The 27,158-nt window shown below is 40.7% G+C and overlaps 2 protein-coding genes across 2 annotated transcripts; one reads left to right on the top strand and one right to left on the bottom strand.

The window, feature by feature from the left end:
* Positions 1-6,521: 6,521 nt before the first annotated feature.
* mmp13b (matrix metallopeptidase 13b) lies at positions 6,522-11,382 on the bottom strand. Its single transcript, XM_030441987.1, has 11 exons — positions 11,260-11,382; positions 11,011-11,121; positions 10,066-10,193; positions 9,828-9,976; positions 9,555-9,680; positions 9,304-9,459; positions 9,080-9,200; positions 8,181-8,314; positions 7,928-8,087; positions 7,225-7,328; positions 6,522-7,093 (listed from the first exon to the last, which is right to left on the bottom strand). Exons 1-11 carry the CDS (start codon positions 11,347-11,349, stop codon positions 6,993-6,995), a joined length of 1,380 nt encoding a protein of 459 aa, XP_030297847.1. The 5' UTR covers positions 11,350-11,382; the 3' UTR covers positions 6,522-6,992.
* A 9,279-nt stretch (positions 11,383-20,661) lies between these two features.
* Positions 20,662-27,035, top strand: mmp20b (matrix metallopeptidase 20b (enamelysin)). The gene is made up of 10 exons (XM_030407216.1): positions 20,662-20,796; positions 21,462-21,700; positions 22,346-22,494; positions 22,790-22,915; positions 23,002-23,160; positions 23,249-23,414; positions 24,398-24,531; positions 25,156-25,312; positions 25,948-26,051; positions 26,805-27,035. The coding sequence occupies exons 1-10, from the start codon at positions 20,662-20,664 to the stop codon at positions 26,903-26,905; spliced, it is 1,470 nt and encodes a 489-aa protein (XP_030263076.1). The 3' UTR covers positions 26,906-27,035.
* Positions 27,036-27,158: the final 123 nt, after the last annotated feature.

The raw sequence follows: 27,158 nt of genomic DNA, 5'->3' as shown, positions 1-27,158 counted from the left end.
CAAGTTTAAACAGGACTTAATAAGTCTTTATTGCCTCAGCCTTTGCTGAATAAAAGGGGGCTTTATCTACCTGAATTTCTTGTTTCTCAGTTCATTTTTCAAAGCACGGCCACTGTTTAAAGAGCATTTTAAAACCTCATGTTTAATTTCAAAGTTAGAAAACAACTCAATTTGGGTGTGTTTTTTTTTTTTTCGGCAGTGCGGGACACGTGAGCGATCAAATCATTAGGCAATCACTGGCCTCTCTGCAGAGGTCTGGCTCCGAGATGTAATTACTTCAAAGCAGGGGGAAGCTTTGAACTGTGTATAATTAATTCAGGCAAGCAGAACCAGGGTGTCTTTATTAAGTGCGCTGTTCTTTGCTTGAGCAGCTATCAAACAAATGTAATTTGACCTTCCCTGATAGACCCTCTGGAGGATCAGGCTATCCAAGCAGCTAATTCACTTTGCCTCAACAATGAGGCCGCACCGCTCCCAACTCTGCAAGGTTTTACTTTTCACTCCGGCGGGATGCCAGGAAACTCAAGAATGTTTTCTTTCGAGGAGCAACTTCCCGAAAGCTCTTTGTTTCAAGTGTTTATTTTACTTGAAAAATATCCTACTTCCAGAAGAGTTGAAGCAGATTTTGACGTTTTCATTGGACAGCAGTGATATGGACGTACTGATGCTCTGAATGCCCTCTGGCTTGTCGTGCCGCCGTGACAATAGACACCAAGGCACTGTGTCAGCGTACTGCAGCTCAGCACAGAGGTTTTGTTTTTCATACAAACAAAAGATCAGCTCAACTTGTCACGGGCCACAAAGATTTGCTTGTTTTTCTTAGAGCCACTAAAACTGTTGGAGTTGGTGCCAATGTATGGCATTATTATGCGTTTGGCAAATCCTATTAGACTTGGTTTAAACAATGAAAATGCAACACGTTCACTGAATTTGACCGTCGTAGTTTAAGGCGGTCGTTGGGACCCTCTGAAGGGCTTGTAACATGATTAATAACAGAGGGAAGTGGAAAAAATATAAATTTCTTCAACCAAAAAATAAACAAAATGACACTTTTTACTCTAGGTTTCTAAGATTAAGTTAAAATAGTTTGAAATATAATCACTCTTTCTCATGATCTGAGGACAAATGCATGGGAACTATGACAATGGGTTGTGAGTAAACACTGCTTTGTTTTCAGGGATCATGATGAAAAACACATTGGGAACCCGCTGCTGTCCAAAAATGCTGCTGTGGCTTTCGAAAATCTCCCCAATCAGCAAGAAGTCGAAGATCTCAAGAAGAATAAACAGCGTTTTGAATTGAGCCATTATTTAAAAAAAAAAAGCTGACTCAGCATGTGGACGACCAGCTTATAGGTCACTAGCGGCAGTACAGTAGCAGTTTTATTGCGCTGATGGTTGTGTTTTGCCTCAGGAGGACCTTGCAGAACAAGTTTGCATTCGACATGTGTTCATGTCGAACGCAAATTGAGGTCAGGTTTTGCAAAACAAAGACGGAACAATTGCTTGCTGCTGTATTCACATTGCAAATGTACTCTTAAGTGGTTAAAACGACACAAGTCAAGTTCAGATAGTTCTCCCATGTGTTTTAATTTATTCATTTTTTTGCTTGCGTTTTACTGAACATACAAAGCAATCCTATAATGTGTCAGATTTAGATTGTTACTCAGCCAGACTGTGGAACATACCACGGAACAGGTTGGTGATCACTGATGTTGTACCGCCACGACATGACGCAATCTACATCTCGTTCCTTACAGGAGGTCGGCTTCAGGTTATCTGTTTTGTATCTACAGTGTGCGACATGAGGCATTTGAGAGAAAAGCATGACTTTGCTTGTCAAGGTGCAAATCCGGGATCGCATTACTCTCGCTGACAAATGGCTTATTTGCATTTTGGCTTACACTGTGTTTTCTGAGTGAAAAGAACACGCATAATCTAATCCCACACATAAGGTCAGCAGGGAACGCCCTGACAGAAAGACGTTCATCGACATCCCAAACGTTTGTAGGGGAAAAAAGGTGAATGTATTCATTTATTTTCATCTTTTTAAAACACAAGGGTTTAAAAATCAAAACTAGGTTTGAGTCCTTTGTGCTTCACTCACAGAACAAATGATGATGATGAATTGAGGAGTCTCACAGCCTGAGAATAGAAGACTGAGTGACGGGCAGTGCATATGTCAGGCTCTCCTGGTCTGTTGTTTCTGAAAGCATACTGGTGAGGTTTTGTAAAATACAGAGACTCCTGTGTTCTCAACTGAGGCCTTGCCTGCGCTTCTTCAACAAAATACCAGCTTTAATGAATCTTGTGCAATGAACACCTTAAGCTTTTTCTTGGAACATTATAGCCACTCATTGTAAAAGTGCGCCGCCGGCTCTGCTGCTGCACCAAAGAGATGAACTCTTTTACTGAATTTATTGGTCACTTTTACGACAAAGCCCTATCTGCCCCGGGGGTCGTATCTGGTCAGACTTAGCTACTCATGGGTCAACACAGAGCTTCATTTAGACTTTCTCCACATTCCAGCAGGAAGAAACACAGGCCGCACCTTTTCAGTGAAACACTGGCTGCTTTAAAAACACTGCAGGGAAAACAAAAGAATAACCGGTGATGGCATGCAACTAAGTACATTTACTGAATTACTGTAATTAAGTAAAACTCTTGTAGGCACTTGTATATTACTTTAGTATTTAAATTTGATGCTACTTTATACATTATATGCACTTTATGCACTACATTTGGAGGCAACTGTTGTACTTTTTAGTCCGCTACATATTTGATAACTGTAGTTACTAGTTAAGTTGGAGATTGCATGCTGCATCGGAGCCAACGCCTCAGGTCAACACTGAGCATACAGGTTTAATTTACTTTCACTTGTTTAAATTAACACCTAAGAACATGTCATAGCACATACTTTCACTCATATACTATTTGTATTTGTATATTTTTGTAGAAATAATATTTCAACACACAATCCTTACTTCGACTCAAGGAAGACCTTTGGGTTCTTTTTACAACACTTTTTTATAACAGCAGGGAGACAAGAAGGTCAGCGTCACGCGGACCGAAACAGAATTCCGATGAACTATTCAAATAAACATATTCCGATGAACTATAAAAGACACATTCATCGCTTGAAATGAAGTTGAAGCAAGAACCTGGCATCATGCTGACCTGCACACTCACTGACACGCATGTTTAGAAATGTGTCCATTGTGTCAGGGGACATAAAGTGTAACTAGAACATTTAAATCTCCCGACACTCAAATATGCAATTCCTCTGTGTTTAAAGAACATAAAGAAAGGTTTCAACGAAAAAGCTTTCTTTTCTTAATAACGCTCATAACTACCCCAGAACCATATCTTGGTGCTCGGTCAGCCTCAGAATAATCTGCTCAGTGTTGGTGCAGCGGGAGTCTTGCATCACCCTTCTCATATTGGTGTGTCTGAGGAGGGAGTTTCCCCAGAGGAAAAGGGATATATCCTGAGACTGCCGCCCTTTCTGTCACTCTCCTCCATCTGGTTTCCATCAGGAGCTGCTGGGCTGGACTGCGTAAAGGTTTCCTCAAAGGATACCACCTTTGTTTTAACCTCCATTGCTTGCTTTTTTTTTTTTTTTTTCCTCCGTTGACCTCTTTGAACTGTCTCTTCCCTTGCTCCAACAACTCCAGTTGTGCTGCCTAAACAGAGGCAAATAAATGAGCAACGTCAAATATCCCCATAAAACTGAAGTTAGAAAAAAAAAAAACCCACAGATTTATTTGAATAAGTGTTCAACGTGACATAGAAATAATAAAATGGAAAAATGAGAGGTGGACGAGAAGATAAAGGTTGATTTTCTAGCTTCAGGGAGCTCATTCCATACTAGGAGCGCTGATGGCTGCACCGCACCCACCTTCTCTTGAGTCTTGGCTGCAGGATCAAAATCCTCTGCTCACAGGTCAGCGAGCGCTTTGTAACGCAGCTAAACATTGACCTGGCTGCTCCTGAAACACCAGCGAACGCAGCAACACTCCTCAGCCTTACACGTAAACCAGCGCAGACACATTAAAATTCAGGCTTTATGACCTTCTCTTTTTGGCTCCGCTTCAAATCCTTGATGCTGCATTTCGAATGAGTAGAAAGAGTTGGATATGGTAATGACTTTTGACTGGGGCAGGGAAATAAGGGAGACTTACACGACCTCTGAATCCACACAGGCTCAGAGTGGCTCAATTTTTGATGTTTCTTAGTTGCACTGCTCTAAAAACGTCATGTCAATACCAAAAGTGGTGCAAACCACCGAGGAGCAGCAGTAAATATTTAGTTAGAGTCTAGTTCATTTTTCCAAAGTCCAAGAATACGAGAGACAAGAGTGATCCTCACACTGAGATAAACATTTAAAACTTGAACTTTAAATCTGACACCTTCGCTATTTTCTCTGTGAGAGCTTCTCCCGTCTTTGCAGAGTTGGATCGGATCTGCTTTCTCTCAGCCCGCTAACGTGCACGCCAAACGTGATAAGCATCAAGGTGAAGTTACAGGAAAAGGGAGGATTGTAAACCATTTTACACAGGCCTGGAGTAAGTTGTGGCAGTATCAGCGGTTGCTGCTGTTCACAAAACACAATGAGCTCTCTTGTCTAAATGTTGCCTTTGTCTCTCCCCTTGTTTCTCACTGCCCACTGCAAAATAACAAATCCTGTTCTAAGACATATGAAGTGGCGATCTAAAGGGAGTGTATCATTACTGACACATGCAAATGATTATAATGCTGATTTAATTGAAAAAGAAAAAGGCTCCAGTAAAAGGCACATTAGTCTCAGATCAACCATCTGTGTTTCTGTAAAACTGGAGCTTAGACGTTCAAAGGCAACAGCGGTGATGAACACACAGGATTTGTGAACCGGTGGTGCAGCCTTCACCGCGCAATACCTCGGAAATGAGCAAATGAGGTGACTGCTTCACTGCACTGTAATTACATCCACATGATTGGGCCTGTGGATTATGCTGCTTGGCCCAGGCTACGCTGTTTTCTAAACTTCGGCAAGAGATACTCTACTGACCTTTCAAAACTGGACTGCTCCCAATCCACAAATCCTTAATTTCCAGAAAAAACAACTCGCATACAAACGAAATCGTCGGGTTTGGGTTGTTACAGACAGCTGGGGGATGAAGATACTGAGTGTAATGGCTCTTTATTAATATGATTAGTGCTTAGTCTGTTTGATATGTGGTATGTTCAGGTCTAATGTGGCCATTTTTTCCCCAACATTTGTTGTGCTAATGAAGCGTACACTGATTTTTTTTTTCCCCCCCAACTTAGAGACACTTGATGGCAAAAAGACCTAGCACGACTCAGTGGATTATTGTCATGATGTTGCAAAAATCTTGTGTATTGGATATATCTTTCTATTTGTTGCATAATCTGTCTCAGAACTGTCAGGTCTCTGGTCAAAGTGAGACCTTTGTGCACTCAAATGGTTGGTAGCAGTGCCCTCTAGTGGATAAGTGGATAAGTACATGTTCAATACCACTACCATATTGTTCAGTGGCTCACTTTGATGTGAGGAGTTTGTTGAATATTTGTACGATCGATAAATCGTAACGCTTCCAATTCTCAACTGTGCTCAGCTTAACACTAGTCTATTATATCATACATTTTTTTTGGATATCATTCTAAACTGATGCATGATGTAACTTTTCAACAATATGTACTACATGACAACTGCTAGATGAGAGACCACTGTTAAAGACCATTATTTGCTTCCCGTTTCAACAGACAGAACTCGGTAATTTTAGTGACCATTATTTTTTTTCAGCCGTCTGTGTGGCAACAAAACTGGATCTTTTTAATGAGACGCCAAAACAGATTTTATGATATTTTCCTAACCGTAACCAAGTGATTCTTGTGCCTAAACCAGACCATGAGCGCTTTGTTGTCACAACATAAAGTTTAAAATCGAAATGTACATTTTAAACATAAAGAAATGCAAAGGTATCCGTGGTTTGTCCATATGTTCAATGCCAACATCAATTCTGGCGATTAAGTGCCCTCTAAGGTCCGTTCAGCATACAACACATGCTGTCCTCTCTTCACTATTAACATATCATGACTTTCTGACACCCCCTTCCTGCACACATGTGGGGCCCTTTTGATTTTTTTCCCCACTGTTCCACAAACATCCTGTGTACACCACTGGGCGACTGACTGACTGGTGCACACACATCAAACTGACATATGACTGAGTGTCATAGCATACTTGCATATCATTTAATGAATCATTTGCCAAATTGTTCAAAAATATTACGAGAAAATAAAAAATATCTTCATCTTCAGTGCTGAAGCACATTTGGAAAAAGCAGTATTTGTCTATTTGTCGCATACTCAATATGTAAACATTTTTGCAGCGTTAGGTCTGCAATGTTGAGGATGAAACTTGAAATGCAGTCTTGAATGTTGGAATTCCCTCAAGTTGTCACTAAATAGGACAACATGACATTATATTGAGCCCTTTAACAGCAAGATCATCACACCGACTTTGATTTCTTTGCTTTTTATTGTAATTCACAAAACTTACAAAAATGGAAGGACAAACACAGAATATATTAAACTTTTAACCTCTTCGGTGAAACACCAAAGTTCGGGAGACAAGTGGTCAAATAATGAGACCGACAAGACACTTAACCTGCTAAGAATCTTGCGGCCAGTAGTGAAACTTGAAGTACAAATATAAAGATGTAAAATAAATAGAAATAATCTAAGGAAATATATTTCTGAGGAATTTTCCAGCATCCTGTGTCTGACAAATCATAAGACCTACGGGTGTCCAGCACGAGTAAATATAAAAAAAAAAAACTGTTTAACTGTTACAACTCAACTCGTCTGCTTGTCTCCAGTTTCCTGCTCACTCAGTGACCTGCATCTTCATATATCTCATTTCTTACATGCATGTTTGAGCATATTCTGTGTATGTTGTGAAGCCGTTGCCGACAGTTGCGGACTCCCTCCTCAGCAGTTGAGCATGGAGTTGGTCCTCATGATGCGAATGACCTTCCTCGAGCTGTAACTGTACTCGTACTGCATTTGTTCGTGGAAGAAATACAAGTATCCTGAAAGAAAACAGAGCGAGATAACAGTTAGGGAAACAGTCTGGTGGAGGTGCTGGGAAAATAGTCCTACTTTTGTACACTCAAACTACACTGAAAACACTGAAAATGTGATATTTGAGGCTTCACAATACCATAGTGATAGGCAGCAGCATCGATTTCGTCATCCATCCCTGGGAAGTCTTCCTCAATGGATCGTGGGTAGCCAGTATCCATGGTGCTTGTTGCTTCATCATAGCTGTGTGCAAAAAAAACAACAACAAAAAGAGCAAAACAATGTTGAAAACAATTACATACAAGAATGACTCAAGAGTTCCTCAATAATCTGTTTTTTTTCCAGACATGTAATACTTTCTCAATTTAATTTAATTTATTTGTATTTCTAGCAAGAAAAAGACATCAGAGAGATGAAAAAACATTGCCAGCTGTGTGTCTGCAGTAAAAAAAAAAGGCAGTAAAAACTGCTTTTTACTACAGTGAGGACAAACGCAATAAAAGTATGAATAGTACAAGCAAATGATACAAGTTAACAAGCTTAACCAGGTATTTTTCCATATATATAGACTCAGACATACCAATTTAGAAGAGAAATCCCAAATGACGATACAGCGTTAAGCAGCAATAACAAAAGTACACAGGTTATAAATATATATAGATAAATAACACAGACATTCAGGTTGATAGGCCCAACATTAGCAATAATTATTTTAATTTAAATGAAGGACATATATGTGTAAATGTTTACATTGTTAAAGAGAGACAGAATTTCTAAAGCAATGTGGGATTTCCACATTTTAGTGTATGTACAGAAACACAAGCGGACTGTTCACCACGTACCTCCAGTAATCCTCATCAGTGAAGAGTAGAGTCTTCCCGGTGTCGCTGATGTGCACAGCAGCATCTATCTTCCTGATTTTCTTGGGAAGTCCAAGTTTGTGGATGTACTTCGGATAACCGTCCACGAGGCTGTATCCGTTCAAAGCCCACATTCGGATCCCTGTTGAAACACAGAGCACAGTTTGCATCTAGTGTCTAAGAAACATTAAAGAAATATAACATCAGTGAGTATCTATATATATGTATATCCTACCACTGAATATGATGACGAGATCCTTCTCTGGGTTCTCGTATGCTGCGTCCACCTTGTTGGGGATGGAGGGCCACGTGGACTTGATCAGTGTCTGCTCTGGCTCGGGCATCTGAGGATGGAGACGCCAGTAGAATCTGCAACAACGTGCGATATATAGATGAAGAAACTTATCACCATTATAACCGTTAAGGAGGCATCCTCATTTACAATGGCGTTGAGATGTAAAAAAATGCTGAACTAGCAATAAAAGAACAATGTGTGATAACTAAAAGCTTAAAGGTGCAATATGTAAGAATCGGCCACCTGTAAGATTCATATTCAATACAAATAGGGAGGCAGCACCCGCTGACTGCTGCTAACTGTAGCTAGTTAGCTCAGTTAGCCGTGCAGCTAGTGGTTCAGACTTGGGGACCAGGGGAGCGTTATTGTTTACACTGCTAGCATGCTAACATCAGTAGATAATATCACTGCAACAACATATGTCAACATGATTATGTAAAAAACTGGTATTTTCTTTTTATTATGTTGAAAATGTTACATTATATTTGAATGTGTTTCACTAAAATTATTTCATATTGCCCCTTTAAAACACAAGAGAATAAACATTGTGGTAAATAAATAAAAACAATGAAGTAAGAAATAGATAAAATTACAATATGTATAAATATATCACAGCAGCCCTATCTCTAACCCTGTATTGTGAGAGTTATTATCTGAGTTTATATCTTCAAATATACTATGATAAAATCTCAATACAACATTGTTATTGTCACAGAATAATCAGCTCTTCCCTCAGATGCCCTCTGCTGGTTAAAGGTCACCAGTGCAGTCAATGGTGATCAAGCTCTAGACTTCATGATTAAGCATCGTGTTAAGCACCTCCATGCTTCTTACTTTACCTGTCTTTGAAGATAATGGTTTCCCCTCTGAGCTCTGTGACGGCATCAAAAGTCAACATGGGGTCACATTTGTTTGGCGCATCAGGTTTGGGCTTCACTTTCCTTGAGTCCGGGTTTGGGCCTGTGATTGAACATCTGGCATTAATGTACTGTTCACATAATATTTCCATTAATGGATGCTGTTTTGTGCCATAGAAAAAAACACAGATTGTGTATTTTCCCACCGTAGAGAGCTTGAATGCCTTCGATGTCGTCTTCAGCCAGCGGGAAGCCTGTAGCGTACGAGTAGACGGGGTACATCAGGGCGCCGGCGTCTGTGGAATGGCCCATGCCGAGGGCGTGGCCCAACTCATGGGCCGCCACTATAAACAAGTTGTAGGCTGGAAAGAAAAGATGCTCAGTCAAAATACTGCTCAGACGAATCATTAGGAGGCAGTTCATTGTATTCTGTTGAACATTTGTGCATGACTGGTACTTGATGAATCTTTGCTCCAGTGTTCGTCCTCATCAAAGTGAGTGTCTCCTCCGATGCCTTGGCCGGGGGGGTAGGCGTGAGCCAGCAATCCATTAGGCCCGTCGAAAGGGTTGTAGTCTCCGTGCTCTGCAGAGTAAAGAACAGACAAGATATAAACACCCTGAACAGAATGTGCACTTGCATAACACATTTTCTGTAAAGCCAAGCAGCTGCAGTGTAGGAAAAACTATTTCCAGAGGTTGTGCAGTGCATCAGGATGAACGCTTGTCGCACCTTTTGACCCGAAACTGATCATGATGTCTGCGATGCCCCGGTGCAACTTCTTAAAGGTCAGAGGGGTGACGTCGGCCCAAACGTTGAGTGCATTGCGGATGGCTCTGTCCACATCGGACTTCTGCAGATCTGGTGTATAATTGACTATTCTGAAACACCAGGGGAGAGGCGATTTTAGTGTTCGCTTTCTGAATAGTTCAACTCGCATTATATTCACAAGTGCTTTTATAATACATACCTGAACGTGACATTGTTATTTGGCCATTTGAGGTGTCGTGGGAAGTGGTTGTACTCCCCGATGTCTGGGACGCCACATCTGGCCTGCTTCATCACCTCCAGAGTGTTGTCATCCAGATTTCCTGTCACCTACAGAGGTGGAGGGAAAACGTTACATAGGTACAATCAATAACAAGATGTTACTCGTGTGGTGAACTTGAATGCTAAAGCTTGGATTCTTTAACATATATTTTTCTTACATTTTGTCTCTTTGTGTTTTCAGTGTGTTACAAAAGCACAGTAAGTCATTTCTACCACTAGGGGCAACTGACTGACAGACTTCAGCGTGGGGTAATATGTGCTGTTGTCTCCAGTGTTAAACCTTCATCCTTCTTTACTGTTGTTGTCTCTTGTTCACCGACATGGTGATGTATTCAAGTTTTAATCATGTCATGTTTAGTCTCTTTCTTGGACTTCCTTGTTCACTCTGTGACTGTGTCAGAAGTTATAGCGACAGGCATCCAAATGATGCACCGCCGCCTTTAATAAGATTACAGGTTTGTTTAAACACTGTTGGAAACATTTAGGATAATGTAAGTGCACAACTCAACAAAGTATAGAAGAGAAGTTCTGGTCGTTTTGGAAATGTTACATTTCAAATCTTGAAATTTTCATTATTTGTATGCTGCTTAAAATGACCTGTCTGACCTGCACTATGAGCTCAACAAGGCAACTTCCTAACTAAGTTATGTTGCAGCGATAAAGGCAACTCGATGCAATTTAACTTCTTTCCTACAACTCAGTTTTAATGTAAACCAAAAATCAACGATGAAGGTCTGTAGACTGTCTCACTATTCTCCCTTAAACTGTGAACAATTAAGAGATCAAATTCAAATTTACAAGAGCACCAAAAGCCCTCTTCATTTGTATCAGCAGAATTAATAAACTACTTAGCAGATCTGCTCACCTTGAGGTTGAAGAATCTCTGCATGTCCTTGATCTTGTCCTGAAAGGCATCTGATGTCCTCTGTCTTCCCTGGAGACCGGCTGGAAGGCCATAGAACTTTCTGAGGTACTTCTGCTCATTGAGAGAGAACAACAGCTGAATGGCAGTCATAGCAATTATGATAAAAAATAGCCACGGATTACTCCATTCTGACTCTATGTAACAGTCTAGCAGTCACTTTAGGTCAGAGTAAAGGACGTCAGATCTTACCTCAGCTAAAAGCCAGTCGTCTTTGTCCCCTGTCGGCACAGGCAGAGCAAAGGAGTGAGCGACCAGCACCAGCAGCAGCAAAGCTATCATTGTTGTTGTCTCTGTGTTGTCCTAACCAGTCATTGGGGTCACAAAGCTCTACGGGGTATTTATACTGTTTGAGTCCACTTTTTTTTTTTTTTTTTTTTTCAAAGGTCCCAAGTGAATCATGTAAAAGCACCTCGCCACTTCCTCCTCTGTGTGTTGGGAATGTGCTTGTACAGTGTCTGTGGTTTGGGTGCACTCCTTTGAACCCACCTAAAGTGCTGCGATAAATCATATCCCATTTCCCATAATCGCCATGACTTAAGGAGTTTGCCGATAGATTCCTCGAAAATGCTTATGAGGCAAAATGACGCACTTTTCTTTCATTCGTCCCTCAAATGCAGGAACCAACACGTCTTATCTTTTGCTTGTCGGCAGATTTAGAAGAGATGACCTTTTGGGAGAGGGTACTCTGGGTTTTCCTTAAATAAGAATGTCACAAGTTATTACCTATTATCTTTATCTTGTAAAGTTGGGAAAAAAGGTAAATGCGCTACTATGAAAAGTAGGGAATTTCAGGAATTCTTCCATGCTGCAGCGGGTCTCATGATAGTCTGCGTCATGTTATTTTTGGTCGAAGACGTCTAGGAATATGTGACTAACAAACACACGTCAAATTTAATACATAAATACAAATAGATAAATAAATAAATGATGAAGCATTGACATTTAAACTAGAAACATGTATAGTTACAACTTTATTTAACATAAAGTGAGCACTCTCATACTGACATTGAGCTCATTCAAACAAATGTCCTGCATGCGTTTCGTAATTGACAGCAGCTCTTTCTAATTTAGCTGTTTCCCCGTCACCCACTACTCCTTACAGTAGTGTGTGATTCAGAGTCAGCAGGATTACACAGAACATCGATGACTAATTGAATGCGCAAATGACCCCGGTGTTGTCAATTGTGGGGATCTGTTTTCTTTAAAAGTTTTGATCACAGTGTAGAAACCCTGGTGACGCACTGCAAAAACAATTAAATATTACATGCTGAGTAATCGCATTTTGCAGCACAGTTTGCATACATAGAAACACAAAGAAAACAAATATACCAGACGGTTGTTTAATCATAAATAGAACATTTCAGTTGTTTAGATGATACATTTCAAGCTGTAGGTTTGACCCAACCCAGTTGCCACAATATAATGTTAGCATTTATTGCTTCTTCAGACTAATTTGTATGTGGCATAGGCTATGTACCATATTGACATATGTACAAAACATGCCATATATTTTTCAGACCATCCCCAGCTGTGTTTGTGGCGACCAAAAGAGGCATTTTAAGCAAAACCATGTTGTTTTCCTCCGCCTAACAAACCTTAATCTAACCAGAGCGTGAGCACATCGTTGTGAGAAGAGAGAAATATAAATGTCCACCTAAACAAATGTAACGTTGCAACATTAAGAAACTTACAGCTTGAACTTGTCTGTGGTTTTACAGAAACGTACTAAGGTAGTGTTTACTCTGGCAGTTGGGTTATAATGAAACATCTCCACAACCTTTGTGGACTGTCGACTTTGTTGACTGACCTTTTTGGCTTTTTATTAAATATCTGTACACCTTGTTGGATTGGATTACCATGAAATTTAGTGCATCAATCTGTGGAACCCTCAGGATAAATCCCAACAACTCTGTTGATCCCTTAACTTTTGATTTGGCGCCGACGGCAGGTCAATATCTTCACTCATCCAGAGAAATACCTCTGACCTGTGCCCAGATAATGGATCCTACTTAATGTGTTCACTTAACTTTACAGTTTTTGCCATCACTGAAAACAATACAAATTTGTCCAACGCTTTTATTCACAACCAAGAAGCTGAAATATCGAGGACACTCCCATCAACCTCAGCTGTACGTTGTGTTTACTGCTAGCTATCGAGTAAGCATGCCATCTTGTTCAACTAAGATGGTGAGCATAAGGAGCATAATACCTCCTGAACGTCAGCATGTTATCAGTTCCATGTAAGCACATTAGCATGATGATATTAGCACATCTTGACCTACTGCTGTGCATCAGAAAAGCCTCTAAAGCTGCTAACACGGCTGTAGACTGCTTAGACTGGGGAGGGTTTAGGTCTCATACGCAAGCTTGAAGGAGATTGTTTTTATGGTTAACAACAACCCCTCTCACAGAAAGTGATAGAAGCTCTGATTTAAACTTGTGTCTGGCACTGCAGTAGTGATGATGTCAAATGGTGTCTGGCTATGAAAGACAATAAAAGCATTGTTGTACCAGGACTCAGGATATGACAATGGACAAATAAACCTGTAAAAGTAACTGGAAGGCCTCTGGAGTCAGGGCAGGTAGCAACATGCTGCTTTTTACTGCTTCCACTGTCAGTGCGAGACAACAGAGGTATATAATTATTTCCTCCTGCCACAACAATGGAATTCCTTAACCTCTTCATAGGAGATAAGACCACAGGAATTCAAACGTTTGAAAGAGTTTACACTTTTTTAAATCAATTCATTCAAAAAATTGCAGTGTTTACCATGTGATCTATTCACTTCTGGATAGAAAAAACAAACAAAAAAAACTTTATGAGTAAGTCAGGCATTCAAAGAAGTCTGTACAGCCTAAAGTTTTGGGAAATGTCCTTTAATGACAATGTTTTTCTAAGTATGAGACAGTACGTCAAGTCTTGCAGTCAGGCCGCTGCGCTGTCAGAGACAACCAAACCTCATACACATGCAGATTAAAAACAGCTGGCTCCACAGCTGGAGCAGTATTTCTAGTGGCAGTGCCTGTTGAGACTTCAAGTTAAATTCTGATGCTTTTAATACATTTCTTGAAAAAAAGATTCAAAGTATGGTAAGTATTATATTATGAGAGTAAATACGCAGATCACAGAATAAAAGTAGCGTTCGTCTGTATCCCGTCAGTGATATCATGTGTGATGTGTAACAAACACTGCATCCAAACTACTCAGCATCTTGTGGGGACAAATATTTTTGGAGTAACATCACTGTTTAGACGGTGGCTAACATAGTGCTCCTGACTCATTCCAGGGGAAGTTGGCGGCAAAGGGGGATTTTTGCTGTTATTTTAAAGTGTCACTGACATACACACTAAACACACACAAAAATATCGAAGCGCACAGACTCCCGATTTGTATTGTGCGCCTCCGGTTGCATTCAAAGATAGTTACTGTACAGAGTTGTGAAAAAAAATGGGGCCCTGTGACCTGTATTGTGGCGGCAGGTCTGAGCACTCAAACCTATAAAGCACACAAATGGCACACTGTATGGTACACCCAATGATATCCCTGTTACAGAGATAAGGAAATAATTTCAGGTGTTGTCGTAGGCAACATTGTCAGCTTGTTTGTCATTGTTTTTCTCAATAAGAGACGCTCTTTCTTGTCTCAGAGGAACAATAAGTCTTCAGCCACGTTAGCAGTCCCACGATGCTGTAATTCTCATCCCACAGATGAAACATCTTTTGTCAGATGGTGATTGTTACCACTTGTGGAGTAAAAACTTGAATTATTGCCCGACTAAGGAGATGGAGGAAAAGGTTTTTTATCCTCTCCAACACTGAATGATTTTGTACATTTCAGGCTCAGTAACATCCTCTAACATCCTGTCATACGAAGAGACAAGTCCTGAGATGGACATCATGAGCTGCTGTTTGGAAACAGAGAATTATGACAAATGAAACATTAAATGAGAGTTGCTAACTCATCTGGTCGCTCACCGTCCTGCATCAACCTTTCTCTGACACAACGAAGAAGTGGTTGATGCCACTGGGCTTCGGGTCAGTTGCAGGCTTTGGTCACATGACTCTGTTTTTTGTCTTCATTCCCTGTTCAGACCCTTTTTGCTCCTCTTGAGGATAAATCAACACTTTGGTAATCCAACGATCCAAAGCCTCTTAGGTTTTGTTATTGCATTTTTTGTTATCTCAGTTCTTGGAATACAGCTGGCTGGAGGTGGAAGGTACAAGTCCGCTAGGCTTCCAAGCCACTGACCACAGTTGGAGACTCTATATCAACATTTGTAAGCGCCACACCACTGGATACTTTAAGGACACCTTAGGACAATTTCTAGCTGTATTTGTGGTGACAGAACAGAGCGGTTTTACTGAGACATCGTGACATGTCCAGAATGCTTTGTGTTGACCAAACCAGATATTTATAGTCAAAACATGATCTTTTCCAAACCCTATCCCAGGGGTTTTTGTACCTAAATCTGACCAGACCGTAAGGACAGCGTTGTCACAACATAAATCCGGGGTTTGCAAAAACCTAAATTGCGAACATTTACTCTGAATTGGTGTGTTGGATTACTTTACTGGTTTTGCAACCGGAATGACACTCATGTCAGTGAATTCACTTTCATTATACAGCTTCGTCATTATATTTTGGCATGGAACTGGCAATAAGGCTGATCAGGGATGAAGTGGTGTGACAGAGGGGAGGGTGGATCATGCCCACAGTAACCATACCACTAATATGAAGTTTTCGTTTGACCGTCGCATCAATAGGATACAGAAAAATAACTGGATCCCTCACATGTTAGATCACATCCTGGGAATATTCATAGTTCTCTCATATTTGCATCTCTGCAGCTGTTTTGTGGATGCCCACAGTGATCACCTCTTCAGGTCAGATCATTCACATGATTGTGAATAACCTATTAATAGCACACTCAATTTAAAATACTGTTACTGGTGTAGATATTTATGATCCTGGTTCTCATATTACTTGGTATCTGAACGAAGCTAAATTCAATGGTATCGCCCACCCCTAGTGTGGTAAATCAACCCCCCCTGCTGTGGTAGAGGAACGCTGATGCAGGAGGTGCTCAAAAAGGACAGGCCTGACTGTGATAAACAGTTCCACGAAAGGAGAGGACTCATTCTTACCTGGAACTACAGTATGCTGTCACATAAGATGCTGGTTTTAGTTTCACTTCGATGTGTCCAGCGTTTCATCGTGTAAATCAGTGATTAATTGTTGTATTTGAAATTCTGACCCAGAAAAAAGGTTTTGAAATAACCTTGAAAAACTTCAGCATCATAACATTTTACAGTTCACATTTTAAATCAAATATTTTTTGAAAGTTTTTACAGTGACCCATTGCTCAATAAATCATTTGCCTTAATTTCTCCAGCAGATAAGTCACAAACTGTATCTGTTGCTTTCAGTCAGTGAGTTTACTGAATACGTGTATGGCCATGGTCTGAGTGAGAGCCTGTACATTTATTCGGCTGTGCCTAAATGTATCAGACTTGTTGGATTTATATGTGTATGTCCTTTATAGTAAAAGAAAAAAAGAAAAAAACAGCAGGATTTGTGGAGCTGAAATGACACTTTTCTCCTTTTGATCCACCTCCAAAATCATCATGAAATCATGGTAAAATTTGCCATTTTGGTCATTTTTGCTTGAACACTCCGTTTTAGCAACAGAGTGAGACATCTCGCCTCCGTTTAAATAAATGTGTGTTGACATTTGAGTTGCACCTTTCCTATCGTATCATTTTACACTGTATAAGACACCATGGTTTTGTTAGCTAGGATAAGGTTGTATGCTAACGTTAGCTGTTGTCTAACAGTAGCTAATGGGATCAAATATGTTGTTTTACCTTGAAATATGGCTCAATGTCCCTCTGGATTTTCACTTTATGTTGTCTTTCCAGTTGCTGATCAAGTGAAAGTGAAAAAAATATACACATTTGTAAGGTTCCCTGCATTAATACAGCTTTTACCCTGGAAGACAGCAGTGCAAAATCCTAAGTTTCCACCTTGAACGGGAAATGGCTACCCAGTGAACGTGGGTTATGAACTCTTTTAGTTAATTTGTTAGGTACCGTGTTAGCCATTAACTTAGAATGTAAACTTGGAGACTCTGTACATTGTGTCATGTAGTTGACACAATGGAGAATGTTGATACTTTTAAGAGCAACCTTAAGACCTTCCTTTTTAGGCTAACTTTTAGGCTAACCTCAGTGAAATACATCAATGATAGCGTTTCCTCAGTTCCGCAATACCTGTTGTTAATGCCTTGTTTTATTTATTACCCTTTATTCATTTATTATTACTCACTCTTTTACTTAACTTACTGTGTTTAAGTAGCTGGATACGTGTGTGTGTGTAGGTGGGAGTATGTGTTTGCGTATGTATGTGGGGGGGTATTGAAATTGTTACTGTTTTAATTCTTTCACTTTGTGCTACATTACGATGTATGAAAAGTGCTCTATAAATAAATCTGATTGATTGTGTCATGTAGTTGCATACCATATTTGTGAAGGTAGAGGAGCAGGAAAAGCCAACCTGTGTCTTCTGTTGTTATCGTTTTGTGGTGTAAAGGTCTGAGGCACAATTAGCACAGACCTTTAAACAGTACACCACAGCCTGACATACTGCATGACACATTTGTTGGCAACAGACTGGGGACCTGCAACAGCATTATGCAACCATGGAAGAAGATGGAACATGTATTGTAGCATACATCTGTTTGGACAAAAGCATCTGCCAAATAAACATAATGTAATATAATGACAACTCAGTGAGCCACAATATGAACCAGCTGCAGCCCTCAGTAAAGAGAGGATTTAGACTACACAGCAGACTGAGAAATCATACAGTACTCTATTGAAGCTGTAATTTCATCTTCACACATTGCCAGCTCACAATAAAATACATAAAAAGGGCTTAATTTAAAATGCTGAACATTTCCAATTACTGAGTGACAGCTAGGATTCAAACCGCAGTGACTGCTGCGGTTTAAGGTCAGGCTTATTCAGCAAAATGTAGAAACTACATGTACTTAAGAGACACCAGAGGAGGGCAGCAGAGACCAGAGCAGCAGTCTGACGGCTGTTGTCCCTCTGGTCCTCTGTGCGTCACTTATGTTACCACCATCTCATGGAGTGTTAAAGATCAACAGAGGTTAAACTGAAATAGATAGAGGACAAACATTTTCGTCGAAAGATCGAAAAAGCCTGTAAAAACACATTTTAAGCCTAAATACCAGCACTACTGTTAATTAGTTTATTATTTTTTATGATATGTGGCTTTTGTATTGATGGCAATACATATATATATATATATATACACATATATATATATATATAATTATGGATTCTTTCAGTTTATTGTCATAAATTTCTCTTGTAGAAATAATGTCATCCTATAAAATCCTAGTTGAGATTTTGTTAATTTCACCCACTCATTTCAGTTTGGATGTGTAGGAGCGGAGTCTCGAGGTGCAGCGCAATCGGCCACAGTTACTTTATCCGATAGTACCACCAGGGGGAGCCAAAGCCAAACTCCAAGTCTACACATTGCGGCTTTAAAGGCACCATCATTTGTTTCAGTGTCTGTTTCAAACAGTGAATTTGATAGTGCCATTTTAAAACAAAACTGCATTTATGTTGCATATTTGAACTATAGACTAGACAGTGGAGTGACGCGTTTTCAAAGACTCGCAGTCACGTCCAGAACACGGTGTTGATTCTGTGTGATGGGGAAACTTGATGCAACATGAAAGAATGAATGTTCACGTTTGATGGGAGTCAGGTTCGACTGTTCCTGAGTGTTACTTCCCTTTATGGAAGTAACCATAAAGGGAAGGGACTAGTTTGAGTATTGTTTAACAAATATCTGCATTATTTGTAAAGTCACTTGTCATTGCGTTAAAAGCTTTGTCACGTAATTCTGACTCTCAGTTCCAGTTTTAGTCATTGGATGATATACAGTGTCTTGAAGTAGAAAAGCACAGATATCGTTATCGTTCATTCATCTGTCATCTGTGACTGCTTATCCTTTCTTGGGTCTTGGGAGGCTGGAGCCAATCTCAGCTGAGAGCCTGAGACTGGGTGAGAGGTACACCTGGACAGGTCACTGACTCAGCTCAGGGCAGAAACAGAGAACAACCATTCACATTTACATTCACACCTACAAGCTCATTTAGAGTGATCAATTAACCTGCGTTTCTTTAGACCGTGAAAGGAAGCTGGAGTACCTGGAGAAAACCCGTGCGGACATGAGGAAAACATGCAAACGCCACAAAGCTTCTTGTTCTGAAGCAAATGTGCTCACCACTGCACCCCCGTGCCACTCTCTGTCCTTATAATAACACATTAAAAAAAGATGCTTTTCAGGAAAAAATATTTGTCATCTCAGCTACTCATTCTAACATCTCTGGCACCTACTCAGTCTGAAAGTGTATGTTTGGGGTAAAACAGAGTTGTTTCTACCATTTTAATTACCCCAGCTGTCTCTCCCAGCTTGTAACCTTGCAGGTCCAAGCTCCACTCTCAGTCATCACCTCTGCCTAAAATGACTTCATTACCTCGTCTGTATTTTGACCATAAAACCATAGCGACACAAATTTTGCAAGTCCTCTTGCAAAAGATCGAGGCGTCCTCTGGAAAACTTTGCTCATGTTGCCCCGCAGAGGAATGCTGTTGGTCCCATAAACCTCCACAATGACCAATCAACCGTAATTGTAGCCTGAATTTACCGCGGCACCACCCTTGCCAGTCTAGGCGGCCTGGCTGGCGGCCATTTTCTTTTTCGAAAGGCCTTAAATCCACCCCTGCAATTTCAGCCCCCTTTCAGCGAACTCTGTCATTGAAAGGTCTTACATGCATCTACTGCTATAACGGTACGAGAATGGTCTTTGATGGGGTTATTTCGGGAGCCCTTGCAGAATGCGTGGGACTGAGCAGTGCCACCCAGCTCATTGTGTTACACCAATCTTGAGGTTCCTTCACTGGAGCTCTGCTGAGGGAATCGTTGACTCAATATCAGAGGGTTTTGACCCACATGTTTGCGCCATGCTTACGCCAAATATACTTGTGCATTAATGAGCGCATCTTGCAGAAATAATCTCTTTCGATGCTGCATGTTGCCTCATATTTCAGTTTCACCACCTGTTGGCGATTCTCTGTTAGTCAGCACATTGCGCTCTTAAACTCCCAGTGAAAAGTTTGCATCTTTGTCTAATTCACATCGCTCTCATCCTTACTGAGGCAATCCATTCCAGCCCTAAATTTGCATTTGAATTTGAATAAAATGTTGAAATTGAAACCATGCACTGCATCCTTTTAGATCCGCCATTGGAGAAAACATGTCACGTGACAAAAAAAATGTTGAAATGTCATTTCTATCTTTTCTCTTTTGCTGTCCTTGGCTCTCTCCAAACCCCTCCCTAATTCCATAGTACTGTCTGAGGCTTCCCTTTGGATTTGCAGGCGGTATGAGTCACAATAACCATTTAAAAGGCTTTCTCATTAACCAGAACTTCCATCTCCAGGTGTTTTTAAACTAGGCCACTACAGTTCATGTAGTGTTACGTCTGTGAAATGCATGTCATGCTGCTCTCCTGCTGCGTCTTGGTCTTGCTTATGCCCGGACCGTGTTTTACGGCGCCCACATTTATGCCGGTGGGAGAGATTTCTCCTTCCACAGAACCACAGGTTGACTTGAAGCTGGCCACTGTAAGTGCATAATTGCATGATCTGCATTGCAAATGTTGGAGACTGGACTGCATGTGACTTTTTCTCTTCTGTACAATGCCATAAATGTGACAGTTTAGAAGTGTTTCTCTTGAGGGTTGCTGCAAGGCTCCGGTCTCGCCTGTGTTGAGAATTTGTCATTATGTTTTTATTTACTTTTGTTTTTGTGTGGGTGGGGGGCGGAGGTAAGTCACTGCACTGCCCTCGGAGTCCGAGTGGCTGTTATATTGCATGCTTTAGCAGATTCTTTCAGCACCGTCATTGTTTCTCTCTCCCTAATGTCCTTTCATGGAGGTGTTCTTGTTTTATTTCAGAAGGAATGGTTTGCATGGGGACTGAATGCTTGGAAAGTTTTTTTTTATCCAACTGATTGTGAAGGATTTTAGCTGTTAGGAGAGAAGGTGTCATCGGCAGTTGATGCTGTAAATCTGACCATCTGTTGGTGTAGATCAGTATGTTTCTGTAGAGATCATGATTCAAGATAATGCGCAATTGGATGGATGCTACGAAGTAAGATGGACACTACCGTCCTGCATGCGGAAAAAAAGCAGCTCGTCCTCAGCATTGATGGAATGGTGCAGGACCAGTTCATCTACCTGGCTCGTCAGTGCGACACGATCTGATGCTGCTTTCCAATCTACTCCTAGGAATACCTTCAACAATACTACAACCTGCAAGAAGAGCCTATGGGGCGCATAAAGAGGAGCTCGCCCATCTTCACCTCCAAGGTGAAGGACATGCAGATATTCTTTGGGCTCAACGCAACGGGTGCTCTGGACTCAGACACCCTGGAGGTGATGAGTACCCCTCGGTGTGGCGTTCCAGATGTGGAGGAGCTCAGCCTCATCCAGGGGACACGATGGAACAAGAATGTCATCACCTACAGGTATTTATGCGGTCTTTAATGGCGTTTAATGATCAGCGTTTTTACTTTTTAATGGAGTAGAATTACATTGTTACTGTATATGACCGATAAAGGCATGTCTGACCAAGACTGCGATTTCAAAATACAGACCAGTCTGGTTGTCCCTAAACTGCAAACCCCGCCAGTACGTGGGAAACACTTTGAGCCAGCGGGCAATAAAACCTTTGGCAGAAAGTCAGAATAGCAACTGTCACAAATCATTATGGTTAACAGAGCATTTTGGTTTGGGATTCCTGCCTCTGAGAGTTATTGTGGGCTTGTGAAAGTGCCAAGTTCACCATACATGCCTGAACTTATGTAACACCGTCTGAAATGTCCTCATGCAGTTCACTGCGAGTTCTGCTCGAGGCATGCCTGCTGGGTTAGATGTGGAACGAATGTATAATTAAAGAAAAAATATGAAAAGCAGCTGCTGCCATTGTTTTTACAATGTAGAGAGCATTTCAAAAAAGGCTGTTTAACCATCTGGTACATGATTTGTCATCGTTGGACCGTGGATGTCTACTTTTTTCTCTGATGTATCAGTTTCAATAGGTTCCCCACAGTCATGAGATTTATGTCTTGATCTTTAATCAATAACATGACATGCGTTCACTGCTGTTGCAGCATTGGCAGGTACACCCGAGATTTACCCCGCTACACTGTGGACTCTCTGGTTGACTCAGCTTTCAGCGTTTGGGCCCGAGCCAGCGGTCTGACATTTGTCAGGTCACACACCCGCAGCGCTGACATCATGGTGGAGTTTCTGACCAATCGTGAGTCTGTCATTTTGCTTCACACAGGACGGGGATGGACAATATTAACATGTGGGCTGCACAGCTTGAGTCACGCTCACAGAGTGAAAACACCTTTCACTGATATTTGGTGTATAACGCAAATCATAACTGATTCAGTAGTCATTTAAGTGCTAAACAAGACAGTGTCATCACACACTGGCTGCTGATCTCGACAGACTCATTATGGGGAGGTGAACAGAGGCCTGTAATTTTCTTCTGGCATGAAACAAAATTGTTTTCTCTGCGGTTTCTCTTTCATGTTTATATCATGAAGAACATGGAGACTTGTATCCATTCGATGGACCCAGAGGCACACTGGCTCACGCTTTCGGCCCAGGTTTGGGCGTCGGAGGGGACACGCACTTTGACGACGATGAGCACTGGACAGCAGGAGAAACAGGTGCTGGATTGAAGGAGGAGTGAAGTCAATAGATACACATACAAGACTGTCATTTATTTGGATGAATTCTCTCCGTCCTGTTGCAGGTTTTAATCTGTTCATTGTAGCTGCACATGAATTCGGTCACGCTTTGGGCCTGAAGCACTCCACAAACCCAGAGTCCCTGATGTATCCGACCTACAAATCCTCCCGTCCAGCCAACATATTATCAAGAGAAGACGTAGCGAATATCAACGCACTTTACAGTAAATTTATATCCACTTGAAATGATTAATAGTTGAAGTACAGTACAGTTTTTGGTTTAAGCAGCACCTGTGTGCTGTTTTGTGTCAGGTCCGGTCAGAGGTCGCCCAGGTTACTTTTCGAGGTACGGCTCTCAGTATAACCCCTGGGTGTCGGGATCGCTGGTGCCTCGACTCATGCAGAACAAATGCGATGCAGACCTGACTTTTGACGCCGTCTCCACTCTTGGGGATGCCACTTTCTTTTTCAAAGAGAGGTATGAATATTTATTATCATTATCATTTTTATTTTTTTATGACAGTTCTCCATCCAGCTGTGAATTAAGGGAAAAACTCAACCAAAAATGTCTTGAGCTTCGAAGGATGACAGCATTCTCCTAAACAACTGAAGTAGATGGGGACTTGTTTTAAAATGTAAACGAACAATCGGAAGAAAAAACATAAAACGCGTCCCCCCAGCTTTTAAAAGATGTTATTTACACTTTATTAAAGCTTCGCTGCAGCTGCTGAGCTAAAAGCGTTTGCCCGTCTGAGGTCAGTGTGAGCTCGACTATGAAACTTCATTCTACTTTTCCGAGTAGATAAAGACTGAATTCTCATTTCTTGTTGAGCTGCTCCTTTAATTCACAACTTTTATAAATGAAGAGATGTATTTTAGCTTCGGAAAAAAGTCAGACATATTGTATCACTAAATAACTGTGTCTTATACTGTTGACTGATCGTAGGAGTTGATGGTTTGCCATGTGAAAGTGTTTTTAGCATTTACCATTCAACAATAACTGAATATTGTCTACTTTTTGGTATGTATTCATGAATTCACATGGTGTGGATATAGTCTTCATTTTATAATCATACCTAATTTCATTTATAATACAGTCTCTCCCAGTATGCATTAATGATCCAGTGATGATGATTTAGGTAGGGTGGAAATGAAGTATAATAATCACATCCATGTTTTCATTACTGCTGAAACAAAGAACTACTGCCCTTTTAAATCTATCAAGGCAGTGGATCCTTTTCTATGGAGTCTGCCCATGTTTCTACAGAAGCATACAATGAACAAAACCAACACCAACACGCTCTGTACTGCAATACCTTTGCATTTTTCCCTTTTTTAGCATCAACCTGAGAGGAGGGTGTACACATTGGACCTTTAAGAGATCTGATTATATCATCAGTTATATCCAACAGTTATTGGTAATTCATATTTTCACTTCACGCTTTATTTCTTGCTCACCAGATATCTCTGGATCAAACACAATGAGCAATATGACATCAAAGAGGGTCCCATCACCAACTTTATGCCTAAGATTGAAACCAGCATTGATGCTGCCTTCTGGGTGCCTCGCAGATCCACCGCCTATCTCATTCACGGTAAATGTCTTCAATAAGTTAGTACTCAGCACAGGTTACCTTGATACCACCACATCTCTTCTCGCCTTACGACTCATCAAATATGGCAGCTTGTTCCGTGGCCTCAAGCTTTGAACTATGACACTCTACCTACCCCTCGTGTTTTTGCGGTTATCATTAATATGCAATGTGTGGTTAGACTTTCAAAATAAAGATTGCTGGCAAACATTTAACATATTTTGACATATTACAACTCTTGCTTGTGATGTAAAGTGGTCATGGTTTGCATGTTTTGGTTAGGCTTAGGCACAAAACCTACTTAAGGTTAGGTTAGGTTTAAAAAAACACGTTAAAATAATTTTCTAACATAAGTTTGGTCACATAATTTACATAACATCTATTACATAATTTACATTTACACTTGGTCACACAGGGTACTGGGGTTCTCCTGGGGAAAGTCCTCTAAATGATCCATCCAACCCCAGCCACCTCCTGACTAATACTGTTCTTGCCCTTTATATTACCACAACAGGGGGCATGTCTAGAGATGATGCTGCACGTGTAACTACAGCCTCATACTTAAAAAGCTTAAGGCTAACGACCAAATAAAATCCCAGTGATTTTTCTCTCCCTGTGTGTCGACAGAATCCATGTTCTGGACAGTGAGAGGCTCTCTTGTGAAGGGAAAGCCACGAGCACTCAGTCACTTTGGGTTTCCAGCCTGGGTCCAGGACGTTGATGCAGCAGTGCACATAGTGAAAACAGGACGAACCCTCTTCTTCATGCATGATATTTACTGGAGGTACGGCAACATGATTCCAATCGGTTAAACAATATCCCCATTGTTCTTATACATCCGTTAAGACAACTAGTCCCTTATAGACTTGTGACTCAAATTAGATCGCACTAGTTTCTTCTTCTTTTCCTTAGACGCACTTTTCAATCTTTTAAGGTTATTTCAACACTCTCAAGTACTAGAATGCTCATGTTTGGCACTGTATCAAATATATATTTTCTCTTTTTGAGGACAGGAAATTGCAGAGTCCCTTTCCATGTATTATTGAACAATTTAGAAGTGAACGTGCACTACATATTAAACACAATTACACTGTACTGTTTTTAGTCTAAATGAACTACCGTTTTGACATTGTGTCAGATTAAATGAACGTGTAGTGGCCTAACCGAGACAAATCACAAACCACTGGTTGAGAGCGACTTGCACGTTAAAAGAGTTGACTCAGATCTGACTGAAGGATTTCATTTGTCATCTGGACCTCACACAGAGAGCAAAGGGCTCAGTGTGGACTCTGAGGTCCGATGACGTGACTGGACCAGTAGCGACCACGAACAAATGTTTTGTCTCAGCTTTGAAAGAAGGACAGATGATCGTGAGTCATGGAATCTGAAAAACAAAGCTTATACGATTTTCTCTTTCAGTTACAATGAAAATCGAAGGGTTATGGATTTTGGTTACCCGAAGTACATCGGCGAGGACTTTCCCGGAGTCAACACCACAATAAATGCAGCTTTGTATAAAGACGGTGAGCAAGAGTGACTATTATTACCTGCTGTACTGTATGATGGCACAGATTATTGTTCACTCAAAGGAGAAGTGTGTAGATTGTCTTCTTTAATCAGAAGAGAAAGATCTTCATTGACATATTATTTTCATGCCTAAACAAACTATAAAACTAAATGTCTTTGTTTTCATGACTGAAGTTGTTTATATTTGGCGGACCCTGCCACCTTGCTAGCTTCAAACTGTTTTCTCGGGACCTTATTTTCCTCAGAAAAAAGCTTGTTTATTCACTTGTGAAAAAAAAAAATATTTCTGAGCTTGTATTATTACCTCAGCAATGGTAAATATTCAAATTCTGAGTTTTAATTTCTTCTCGAAAACTACGGAGTGCCCCTTTAAATCTTACTCAAGTCAATCTTGTCGACAGCAGGCAGTACTTCTGTCTGTAGCTTAAGGGGGGCTTTCGCAAGTTGTATTGTTATTAGTGGCACAGGAATGTTAATTTACGTGCAACATCAGCCGAGAGCATTTTTTGCAGAGTGTGTGGTTCCCCTATATGATTAAAGGCCGTATAATTAACCCACCACCCGCCTCTCATGTGATATACCCTCATTTCTGCTGTGAGTAGAAGTGGATATTCAAGTTCAGGTAGATGTTGATGATGATGATCATCATCATCATCATCATCCAAAACATAAACATAGGAGACAACTAGACGCGATGAAACGCTAAATATATGATTCACTTTGTTTGCTCCTTTTTTTTCTCATCTCAGGTTTCATCCACTTCTTTGTCGGACCGCAAGTCTACAAATTCGACTACACCCAGAAATATGTCGTCGGGGTTGAGAAAGCAAATTCCTGGCTGGGATGTTGAAGTACTGTAAATCTCCAAACGTGCAACAAGGAAAATACCTGTAAACCTTGATTAAATTAAACCACGAGAAGAAGAAGAAGAAAAGAAAAAACACTGTACACCTTCACGTCTAAGTGGAGTATTATTTATCATATTTTGTCAGAATAAAGAACTTAAACCTAATGATCGGTGTGGTTTTTCTGTGCTCCACAGAAAAATAGATCTGCACAGATGTGATAGTTGATGACTTTAATGGCTGCAGGCTCTGACTTGA

This window comes from Sparus aurata, chromosome 2 (assembly GCF_900880675.1).
Source record: "Sparus aurata chromosome 2, fSpaAur1.1, whole genome shotgun sequence".
In the NCBI taxonomy this organism is placed as follows: domain Eukaryota; kingdom Metazoa; phylum Chordata; class Actinopteri; order Spariformes; family Sparidae; genus Sparus; species Sparus aurata.
The sequence above is the reverse complement of the archived record's forward strand: the minus strand, read 5'-3'. Positions and strand labels throughout refer to the sequence as shown.